General features: G+C 44.0%; 1 protein-coding gene across 1 annotated transcript in view; it reads left to right on the forward strand.

The window, feature by feature from the left end:
* Positions 1–12,075, forward strand: part of TRIM24 (tripartite motif containing 24) — a 1,142,914-nt gene that overhangs the window by 221,001 nt on the left and 909,838 nt on the right. The window contains exon 3 of the mRNA XM_078672569.1: positions 2,980–3,127. Coding sequence (XP_078528695.1) covers positions 2,980–3,127 — 148 coding nt within the window. The remainder of the gene's footprint in view (positions 1–2,979; positions 3,128–12,075) is intronic.

Here is a 12,075-nt window from a genome sequence, read left to right on the forward strand (position 1 = left end):
AAAACATGCATTATCCATATAACAAAGTCTGTGAGATCAACATGTTGTTTATTCGTAGTAATTTCTATGCTTAATGGAACTTGACACCCCAGATATGCTTGATTGAGACAAGCCGCTTTCAAGTGTAAGAAGCCACAGTTTTTGCTGTGCTTTTAGAATGTTTCTGCCGATATAATTAGGAAACAAAATGGTAGACAGCTTGTGGTATTTCAATCTTTGCTTCAGGACTAGCTTACACGAAGCTCGATCTTCCTTGCAGCAATGTATTTGATTCCTTGCTGTTATTCTCTCTAGTTTGTCCATCTTTTTGGGTGCTTTCTACTCTAACTGTTCTTACACATTAATGGAGAGGCCATGATGGAAATTTAAAAGTTACTTACTTGTAACTCAAGTTCTCAATCATGGGAACCTTCGTTATGTTATTTGTATTTTTAAAGCTCACCATCACCTGTGTGTACCTAGCCCTGCCTATGCTCGGTTGGATTCACTGAAAAGCCAGGTCTTCGACTTCTTTCGGAATTCAAGAAGAGATGAGGAGCTTTTCATATCGACTAGGAGGCCCTTTCCATGCTTTAGGAGTGGTGATAGAGAACACCTGTTGTCCTAATCTGGGTCTATGTGTGTGATGTCTGTGAGTAGGAGTCCTGCAGAGTTGAGGTGTCTGCTTGGTTGCTGGAAGGAGTTGTGACTGTTCAGGTAGGTGGGGCCTAAGTTGTGTAGTGCCTTGGATGTATGTGTGAAGTGTTTGTGTATTGGAAGCTAGTGGCGCTCACCAAGATGTGGTGTGACCTGTTCTGTGTGGAAGGTGAAGGATTAGTGAGCCTGCTGAGTTCCGGGTTGTTTGTAGTCATCTAGTTAGTTGCTTTGTGATCCTGGTTTAGTCGGTTTTCCCGTAGACCAACTTGATGGTGACTAGGGCATGAGTGACGGTTTTGTAGTGTTGTTTGGGAGCCTTTAAAGATCCTCCTCAGCATTTTCAGCGTGTGGAAGCAGGATGCAATAACACAATTGGCTTGTTCTATCATGTCCAGTTTGCTGTTGATTGTTCTGAGGTTCCGAGTATGGGTGCTAAGTGTGGGTCTGAGTTTGGCTTGCCACTAGTTGGTGTCTCATGGTGAGGCGTTCCTACAGAAGATCGCTAAGTCTGTCTTATTGATGTTGCCCTTTAGACAGTTGGCTTTCATCCACATAGCAACTTCGGTCATTCAGGAATTTAACTTGTTTTTTGTGTTGCGGGTCTTACCTGAGAAGGAGAGTATGGGTTGCTTGTCATCTGCATAGGAGAGGATGTTGATGTGCGCATGGGTGACATTGGCCAGACTGATCATGTATGCGTTTGAGGGTGGATCCGAGCTATGAACCTTGAGGCACTCTGCACATGAGTTTGTGGGTTTCCAAAGCGTAAGGTGTCAGTCTGGAAACTTTCATTCCATCCGGTAAGAAGCAGCAGATCCAGTGGAGAGTGGCTCCTTGATGCCAATCTTGTGCAAGCCCCATAGAGGATGGGGTGTGAGACCATGCTAAATTCTTCAGAGAGGTCAAGGAGAATGGGGGCTGCCATGCCTCCTCTCTCAAGGATCATGCAGATGTCGTCTTTGGCAGCTATGAGTGCTGTTTCTGTGCTGTGGTTGGGTCTGAATCCGAACAGCAGGGTATCTAGTAGCTGTTGGTTGTTGCGGTGGTCAGTGAGGTGTTGGTTGATTAGTATCTTTAAGACCTTTACCTGGTATGACAGGAGGGAGATGTCTCTGTAGTTGGGAAGTGTGGCTGGGTCAGCAGATGATTTTTTGAGCAGGGGCATGAAGGCATGTTTCCAGGTGGTTAGGAGTGTGACTCAGTGGATGAAGGTGTTGAGAATGGGTGATAGTGCTTTGCTGATCGGTAGGGTCCTTTGGGGAAGGCGCGGTAATGGCAGTGGTCAGATGGGTCACCTGAGTAGATGGTCCCATGGTCTTTGCGATTTCAACAGTGGTGACTACAGGCCATGAGTTCAAAGTTCGTTCTTTAGCCGTGATGGGAAGTTGAGTCATGATGGTGATGGAATCCGATTGAGGGTCGAAGTTGTTGTATATAAAAGTGATTTTGTTACAGAAGAATTTTGAGAGCTTATAAAGATTTTGTGAGGTGGTGATGTTTTGCGTGAGGCGTGGTGAAATCTTTGATGGCAAAGATTTCCTTGCTGTTGTGCGATTGATGTTTTGTATCTGCTGGTCATAGAGCTGATTTTAATCCATAAACGTCCATCTTGCCTCATCAGTAAAACCAACAGAATCTAGTTTGTTTTTAGGTCCTACACCCTTCACTAGACCATTAAAAAGTACTGAGGTTCGAACTATCGCTGCTGAATTCCATGTTTGTTGAACTTGAATGCTCTAAAGTAGCAGTGAAATTTGTCTTCTAAGGTTTGAGTTTTGCTCTCTTTCAAAAAGCGGAAGATAAAACAAAATTAGAAGTTCAGCTCTGTGGGCTTCTGAGGCAATTTTAAATTCTCCATTTTTTTAATGCATCTTTATTGAAAGAAACAAGAAAAATTATGATTTTAGGTTGATATTTTTTCCCTCCATTGAAATCTTGATATAATAGGTAAGTAACTTTTCCTTTTTGCGGAATGCCTTTCTGCTATTTCTTTTTATAATAAGGTTTTCATATTGGATCAATGCAGCAACATGTTTTCTTCTTATAAATTATATATATATTTTGGCCACAAAATAATTTTCAGTTAGTACAACACTAACTGAAACATATTTTGTCTGGTGCACAGTTAAGTATAGTCAGTGCTTATGTGCTTTATTATTAATATATCTATAACTGAGAACAAGAATTGCAGGTAAATGCCTGGTTTTATTATTGTAGTCCTTGATATCATGAGTAAATATTTAGTAGTTTTCCCCATATGAGTAACAGTTACTGCCGATTCAGAGTTATTAAAGCAAATGTTGTGTGGTCTGTTCTGGTCAAAGGAGTTTCACTTCTTTACAGGCATGTACAAGCTGTGAGGATAACGCAGAGGCTCAGGGATTTTGTGTTGAATGCGTGGAATGGTTGTGCAAGACTTGTGTCCGTGCCCATCAGAGAGTCAAGTTCACTAAAGAACATACAGTGCGACAGAAGGAAGAAGTATCACCAGGTAAAATAATCTTCTGCAAGTTTTTCCTTTTTTTTTTTTTTTGCTCTATCTTACCCACATATGTCTTTTTGTTTCTGCATGGTTAGCGCAGGAAAAACCCTGCACTGAAGAACAGTAGTACGGGTCCTTCACTTCAGGTTACCTTCTCACTGCAATTACCATTTTATGAGGTTACACATTTGAATGTAGAATGCAAACATCACTATACAGATAATGATAACTAAATTGAAATCATCTGAATTTCATCAAGAAATCCATTCAGCTATTGCTGTAAACCTTGAAAACGAGACCAACTGTTATTTAGAATGGAATAATCACTGCTCCTATAAACCAAAATAAATAATAAAGTAATTAATGATGAATTGCTGAATGGATTGTTGTTTGATGGAATTCAGATTAATCAGAGTGATAATCATTAACTGAATGCTGATTATATGATATTATTTAAGCAACACAGTTACAAGGCAAACCATGAGAAAAAAGTGGCAGTGGTCAAGGCCGAAACCTTCCTAAAGTCTCGATGGTTTGAGAGATTCATGTAGTTAATAAGTGGTCCTATCTGCCGTGGAATACAAAGGGTTTCTCTGAAGCCTGTACCTTTTTTAGGTCTCGCCTACTCAGCGCGCATGCGCTGTATAGGAAAAAGACCTTTTGAAATCGATAAAGCTTTGCAGGCAAAAACGTGCATTGCATTGCTTTTGAATGGCAACGCATGCACGTTTGGCGATTTTGTTAACAGATGGTTTCTGCTCGCTCCCGCAAGGGAAACAGGCGCAGACCCCTTCTTCTCTCCCCTCCCACTGCTGCCTCCTCCTCTCCTCATCAAGCACGAGGCACGCATGCGTGTTCTTTGTTGAGTTTGTCCTACTTTAGGCACGATGTGCTTAAATTGCATTCAGCGTGCTGTGCGCGCTTTCACTTTTTGAGCTGCCGGGACAATCGCGACCTCTTGTCTTTCTTTCCAGTCAGTCCCCTGGCTCGTAATGCTCCATGGATGCGAAGCACTCCCTATTAGAGCCCATTGTTCGGTGAAGTCTCTCTCTCTCTCTCTCTCTCTCTCTCTCTCTCTCTCTCTCTTTCTCTTTCTCTTTCTCTTTCTCTTTCTCTTTCTCTTTCTCTTTCTCTTTCTCTTTCTCTTTTCTCTTTCTCTTTCTCTTTCTCTTTCTCTTTCTCTTTCTCTTTCTCTTTCTCTTTCTCTTTCTCTCTCTCTTTCTCTTTCTCTTTCTCTTTCTCTTTCTCTCTCTCTTTCTCTTTCTCTTTCTCTCTCTCTCTCTCTCTCTCTCTCTCTCTCTCTCTTTCTCTTTCTCTTTCTCTTTCTCTCTCTCTCTCTCTCTCTCTCTCTCTCTCTCTCTCTCTCTCTCTCTCTCTCTTCTCTTTCTCTTTCTCTTTCTCTTTCTCTTTCTCTTTCTCTTTCTCTTTCTCTTTCTCTTTCTCTCTCTCTCTCTCTCTCTCTCTCTCTCTCTCTCTCTCTCTCTCTCTCTCTCTCTCTCTCTTTCTCTCTCTTTCTCTCTCTTTCTCTCTCTTTCTCTCTCTTTCTCTCTCTCTTTCTCTCTCTCTTCTCTCTCTTCTCTCTCTCTTCTCTCTCTCTTTCTCTCTCTCTTTCTCTCTCTTTCTCTCTCTCTCTCCTCCCCCCCCTCCCTGCGGGTATCTGCTTCGCATTGTGCAACCTCACCCCCTGCCGCTCTCACCTCAACACTGCTGGGGGCTCTGTCGATTCACAATCCACCTGTCTGCTCCAGCTCCGCTGCATCACTTCCCCCCCAGCCGAGCCTTGCTGTGGACCTGTGGCTCTGCTCGTAGGAGGAGAGCGGCAGCCGTGGGCGGTAAATACAGGTAGGCTGGGAGGGTTGTGCGGCATCTGCAGGGCACTGCGAACCTGTGGCGGGCACCGTACAGGAAGGGTCCAGCCTACGGACAGTGTTGGGAGTTTCATGCACTCCGGTTCTGCCCAGGCCCGCACGCTCCCTCTTCCTTAAGTCCACGGATATGGTCCACCTGGGGGATACTGTTGTTCTCTGGGCCTGTCCTGCCACTGAGTTGCCCCTGCTTGAGCTGGGCTCACCATGACGATAGCCTGGATCTAGACACTGTGCAAAGCTCCTGCGGGGGTAAACGGGAACGTTTGAGTACCAAGCAGGTGTTTCAAGCTCATTCTGGCAGTAGGGACAGATCCAGGTGGCAGTGCATAAATCGATCTCAACCGCGGCGAGCGTATTCTGAGCGATGTCCAATGTTTGCAGGTTTGCTGTTTTAGTCTTACTGTCTGTACCATATTTGGTGTCATTGATGGAGAAAATTCTGATTCTGACATTTTTTGTTTTAATGTGCATTGTTGCCTGAAAATTCGTAAGTGGTTTATACATTTTCATTTAAAGCATTCTAAAGCAGACAAAAGTGGCAATCAAATGTGTTGAGAAGCATGGTTTTCTTAAGAGCAGTGCTTAAAATAGGATGAGAAACTTGCGGGAGTCTTTGAAGGGGATGTGTGGCCCATGAAGCAAACCTAGAAATCTTTTCTGAGAGGCGTCGCTTTTGTAATGAAGTCTAAAACGTGTGAACTAGAAACCTGTGCATGACACATTGTTCTGTCTGAACATGTGCCCTTTTCAGCAACACATGTAAAAGTCCTTACAAGACGGAAATTTGCGATACCTAAAAAGTTTCTGCTGTCCATGCGTAGCCGGAATTGCAGTTGCTTTTCGTAAGGCAGCCTGTTCTATTAGCAACATGTCCAAAAAGTGTCTCCTGTACTCGGGTAGCTCAGAGTACCCATCAGCTCCCCGCCAACCCCCAACCCCACCCATAACCCTTGTCTCTCTCCAGAAAGACACACCAGCTTGGAGTTGTCTTCCATAACCTAACGTTAGCTTTCAGGTGTGCATAGAGAGTTCTTATACTTGAGGCAGTCGTCAAACACCTGACCTGGATCGAACAAGTGGGATAAGTGCTGCATTTTTGTAGTTTCTTTAGTGGGTAGATTTTCCTCATACCCTCTCCACTTTATCCTCCCTCGACAGGTCCCAGTGTATTCTCTTTATTTTATACCTCTTCTTCCGGTTTCTCCCCATCGTTATTGCCTGTTCCCTCTGGAATAAAATGCTGTTCTCTGGATGGTCCTAAGGAACCATAACACCACCTGTTATTTCACTTTCTATTACTAGGTCTCCTCTATACATCTGTTTTTAGTAGCAGTTTGGCTCTCAGTGCCTGTAGATCGTGTTAATTAATTTGCATTATCTCACTTATTTATCATATTGAGAGCAGTGCAACACGTTGCTGTTATTCATATAAGAATAGCAGTATTTTAAGTGTTGCTTATATGTGTGTTGGCAATCGCTTGGGTACTGTCTGTGGAATTACGTTTGACAGCAGATATTCATTACTTTTAGGTTATGCCTACATAACTGGTTAGATTTTCGTTGCCTCATGTAAACAAATCCTATAAATAAAAAATACCTAAGTAGTCTCTGCATTGGAGCGTTTCAATGAGAGCAGGGTCATAGCTCATTCTTTGGGCCTTTGTGCTCTGATAATACTGTTCTATCAACAATTCCATCCTCATTCTGGCTAAGTTAGAGGTTTCACAATCCTCTAATGCTACACTCCTCTTCCAGTCCAACCGTCTTTTCAGCTCTTTCGTGCTGCAACTCTGAGGCGAGGAACACATGCTGCTCAAGTGATGCCCCAGTGATACTTAAACTTAGTCTTCACTTTTTTAGAGTGCACCCCGTTTGAAGCCTTGCACAGTTGACTCTTGAGCCTTCTAACCTTAAATACAGTCTTTCTTATTGTCATACCATCGGCAAGAAGTGTTGGTGAACTTCCGGCTGTGTGAGTCCTTCTTATACCCACTTCTGTCTTGATAAGTTAGTTTTAATAATCTGGGCTTAGTCTGGAACCACAGTAAACAATTCTTTTAATTTCTGTCAGGCTAGCAAACTTTCGCTATTCTTTGCTTCACCTAATTCCTCTAAGAAAAAAGTCACTTCATCTTTTGGGTTCTAAAATAGCATTGAGTTTGTATATCAATTGTACCAAGGCACATCGAGTGAACAATCAGTTCTTTTTAGGGGTTTCCAAAACTTAGAAGGCAAAAGCAGTGCAAAAATGAACCTTATCTCGATTGGATTGTTCTCTGCATAAAGCCCACTACACATGAACCAAAAAGCAGCCCTAGATGATTTGCCGGCTCATCCTACCAGGACAGAAGTTGCTACCACTGCGTTTGCACAAGGAGTGCTTGTCCCAGACAACTGTTAGGCGGTTCAGTGTACACGTTCAAGAAGCACTAGTGCCTCGACAATCCGATCCATTAAGAGAGTCATTTTGTCTGCTCGGTCGCACAGGACTTTTTGGTATAGGCCGGTTCACAGACCCATCATCATGGCAGGTATTTGCTATGTTATCTATTCACAAGTTGAGGAATCTGCCATTAGTAAGCATTCATCTGAAGAACAAGTTACTAACTTTTAGTAACAATATTTCTGGTAGATACTCTAGCTAACTACAAATTCTCTTGCAGGGGATTCACATTATAGTCAAAAGTGCTGAAAAGTCCTGCCCACGTGTGGGAACCCCGGAGCTGTTGAAATCTATCTTTAATATATAATCTCTAGTCTCTAGTTCCTAATCTCTAGTCTCGCCTCTCTTCTCACTTCTCACTTCTCTCCTCTTCTCTCCTCTTCTCTCCTCTCTTCTCTCCTCTCCCTTTCTCTTCTCACTTCTTCTCTCTTCTTCTCTCTCACCTTTCTTCAGGAAAGCCTGCAAAGACACTTAAGAGTGACCGATTATGCAGCCTATTTACCTAGGCTACAATGGGCAGATTTTTAGTCTTGAAGAGAAAAAAGGGGCCAGAATAAAGCAATTTTCAGATAGTTTGTGTCAAACAGTATAAATATCCCACACAAACCTTTTTATTGAGAGAGATTGAAGGGAGCAGGACGGAGTAGCCTCATAGGTTGACATTATATGTCTACAACAGTCAGTATGCCTTTAAGAATCCGGGTACCACCAATATCCCATCATACACTGCAGGTGGCAGTACTTCAGTTCCTTTTTCCGGCTCCTGCTGACTGGACACTGGAGCATGGAGCTCAACCAAAATTGTGTTTTTCTTCAAAATTCTTAACTGAATTTGACTAATTACTGTTTCACTCAATGTTGTTTTGTCTTTCCCTGCCTTTCTTGTGTTTTCCTGGCAGGAATTACAGCCTTATGGTCAGAAAAATGACCAGCCTGTGGGAGAAAAAAATCCCAAGACAGAGCCACACGATGTATGTATTATCTACCTCCCAGAAGCCCATGTTCCTGAATCTTGCCAGCACTGCAAGAACATTAACAGACGCACCATGAGACCCGGAGAAGATTCGCCTTCATGGAAGTGAGGAATGAAAAAGGCTACATACAATCTCAGTCTGAAGGTGGGACCTCAGGGCATTGAGAAGGTTAGTCCTCTACCAGGTATTTTGTGGACATGCCAAGATGCAGACGACAGAAAAACTTTATCAATCCTGGTCGTTGCTGAGAAGAGTTACGGTGCGGACCTGTTCGCTGTCTATTAAAGGTACGGCGTTCAGCAGGCGCCGAAAATCAGTGTCGAGGCCAAGCCTATCAAGGTCATCTATTACTTTGTCGACCCACAGGCCCTGTTTGATGTTGAGGTTTCCACTGCGGTAGCCGCGTTTGGTCGTTATTCAGCAACATTAACTGACTCTCCACCCCCATGCATTTCACCGGTAGATGATGTCACCAAATTCCACGAATTTCTTGAGGGGAGCGAAGAAATTCAATAATCCTTTGTTGACTCCAACACCAAGGACATCGATCATTTTTGAGACCATGCAGCAAGCCTTGACCTATATTACCGCTAGTGCCATGTCTTCTTGAACCAGCTATGGAGCTTTTACTAACTCCAGCCTCTGTGAAGACGGCTCCTTTCGAGCTCCACAAAAAATATCAGCCACCAGAGCAGGATCCAGCTTTCCTGGCACAGATCCTACACCAGACTCTGCAATCGTTGTGGCAGCGAAGAAACAACATGCCACTGCTCCTTCTTCTACTATTCCTCCTGACAAAGTCGGAAAGGTGGACTCTGTGGGCTAGAAGATGTGCGGGACGGCAGTAACTTCCAATAAAGCAGCTAGTGCCACTGCTTTACTAGGTAGCTATGACAGGGCTCTTTGGAACCCATGGACCAGTTTGTCAAACATCTCCCTGCAGCAGACTCTTCTTTATTAGCTGCTCTTGAATACTAACACGGAGCAGCTCTTAGATGACACTCATGGCTACGCTTAACATCTCTCAAACCAGAGTCGCAACAGAGAATTTCGGAGCTCATGTCAACAAAGAAATGACAAGGATGAAGCAGAAATGGAAACTCTCAAGGCAGTCGGCCTTGAGAGACCCAGGGAGCAGAGGAAATATTTTTGGCCATACCAATGCCGTTTTTCTTCCCACAGAGGCCAGTCCTTCCCATGGTATCAAAGCAGCCAGCAATGCATTTATTCCAGGTACTTTCTCGTCAAGAAGAAAGAGCAAAACTAATTCAGACCTATTCTTGACCTCAAATTAGCCAACAAATGGATTTGGCAAGAAAGGTTCCGGATGCTGTCATTTCCCCAAATTTACCCCAATTGCACTGAGGGGATTGGCTCTGCTCTATTGACCTGCAAGACTCATACTTTAATATTCTAGTCACTAGAAAGCAATGCAAGTTCTTGAGGTTTGTGGTGAGACAGGATCATTACCAATACCAAGTACTCCTATTTGATCTGAAATCAGCACCCGAACATTCTCCAAGTGCCTGGCACTGGTGGCTGCCCATCTCCGGAGGCACAGGATAATAGTCTATCCATATCTCAACGATTGGCTAATCAAGGCGTCCTCGTTTCAGGAAGCTCAGCTTCATTATAACTGGACTTGCAATCTCCTACAGAGGCTGGAGCCATCAAATCAATAACAGCAAGTCCATCTCTACACCAGTACAATCCTAGCATTATCTGGGAGCCTCCATCGACACAGTAAGGGTAAAGGTGTGTCCGGAGAAGAGACGTTTATTGATCCTTCAGAAATGAGGGCTTTCATGAAAGCTTCCCATCCAATAGTGAGAACAGTATCCTCCCTTCTTGGATCAAGGGTTTCCTACGTTTTTCTCACACTGAATGCCCTTCTCCACTTGAGTTCTCTACGGGCATGTCTCGAGGATCAGTGGGAGCAACTGACAGGCAACTGGGGAGAAAGGATAAAGCTGTCCCTCCACTCATAGATGTCCCTCAAAGGATGGTGTTTTCCAACCACTCTCTTCCAAGGCACTCCATTTCATCAGGAACCATAGTCACAGACTCTTTACTGCTGGGTTGGGAAGCCCATATGGATCATCTCCAGATCAAGTTGTCAGAGAAGGAATCAACGTACCATATCAATCTCCTCGAGCTCCGTGCAGTCCATCCGCTCCCTGCTTATTCAGACGGACAACACCACATCGATGTACTACTTCAAAAAACTAGTGTATTGCTTTGCCCACTTGCGTAATCTGAACTTACGCACACCACTTACTCACACAGAAACTCCAACACTCCTCTGGAGGTAAAAATGAGCTTTATTAATATTGTAGGCAAAGGCAATAAATCTCTGAAGCTAATAAATTCTTAGGCACTGAGTGAAAGGCAATAGACAATGAATACACCACGCTATATATCTATAAATATGAAACTGTGAATACAGCTATATAAACAGTTAATGTACAAAGCACCTCACCAGATGCGTCCGCACCGGAGAATTCAACATCCCTGGCTAAGCACTGAACACTAAGTCGGGAACCCTTTAGAGACCGGGGGCTCAGGAAGTAATCTCTCCGGACACCAAAGTTGTCCCGCGAGTGCGTCCACTCCAAGACTGAGTGCCTGAGCTCCACCCCACAGACACCGCTGTTTATAGTTTAAATCAACATGTTCGAGAAGCCTCTAGCAGGCGCTCCCGCCCATCTATTCACAGGTGCTGGCCCCATCTCTGCATCAGCCCCACCCAGACAGAACTGGCCAGATTCTGTTTGGGCTGTGCCAAGGCAAAAGACATTCCTTTCCCTATCCCCGGCCTTGGAGCTTTGCACGGCAATCCTCCCTCTGTCCTAGAGATAAGCAGAGAATTCACGAAAACACGCTGAAGGTACAGCATAACTTCACAAGGCATCCTCACGAGATGCCTCGCACCAGCTTGTACTGGTTTACGGGAAAAACATGTTTATGTTACTGCTGAAGTGTAACTACAGGGCAAGGCAGCACAAAATGGAAGTGCAATGCAACAAAATGGAAGATCAGAGCATTGCATGGAATCGAGGTCAACCTGTAATTTAGCATGTGGAAAATGGCAAATGTAGTACAACGAGGAGGGACAGACCACGCATGGTCTCATCAAGCTAGCTCAGTCCTCGACTAAGATGATCCTCAAAGCTCCAGAGTGGCCACGCAATGGTGGTTCACGGACCTCCTTCCCTGATCTATCCGTCCACATCTGAGGCTGCCATACAGATCAGATCTGCTGATGAAATTCAGAGGCCAGATAATTCATCCCAATCTTTCCTCTTTGAATTTGGTAGCATGAATCCTGAGCTAATACAATATGAACATTTAAATCTGCCTCAGGACTGCATGGAATTCTCAAAGAAGCTAAGCGGCAGTCTACACGTTCCGCATATGCATTCAAATGGAAGAGATTTTGCCCATGGTACTCATCTAAGACAAGGACCCTACCACTTGTCAGGAAGATGTTATTCTCCCATAATTACTCCATTTGGCAAATTCTGGTTTACAATTTTCTTTGATAAAAGTTCACCTGACAGCTTTGACAGCCCACAGGAAATGTCCCCTACAAACCTCCCATTTTAGAATCCCTGTAGTAGAGGATTTCTTGGAGGAATTAAAGAAGGTTTTTCTTGGGGGCGTGGCTTGCCG

Source organism: Lissotriton helveticus, chromosome 1_1 (genome assembly GCF_964261635.1).
Source record: "Lissotriton helveticus chromosome 1_1, aLisHel1.1, whole genome shotgun sequence".
Classification (NCBI taxonomy): Eukaryota; Metazoa; Chordata; class Amphibia; order Caudata; family Salamandridae; genus Lissotriton; species Lissotriton helveticus.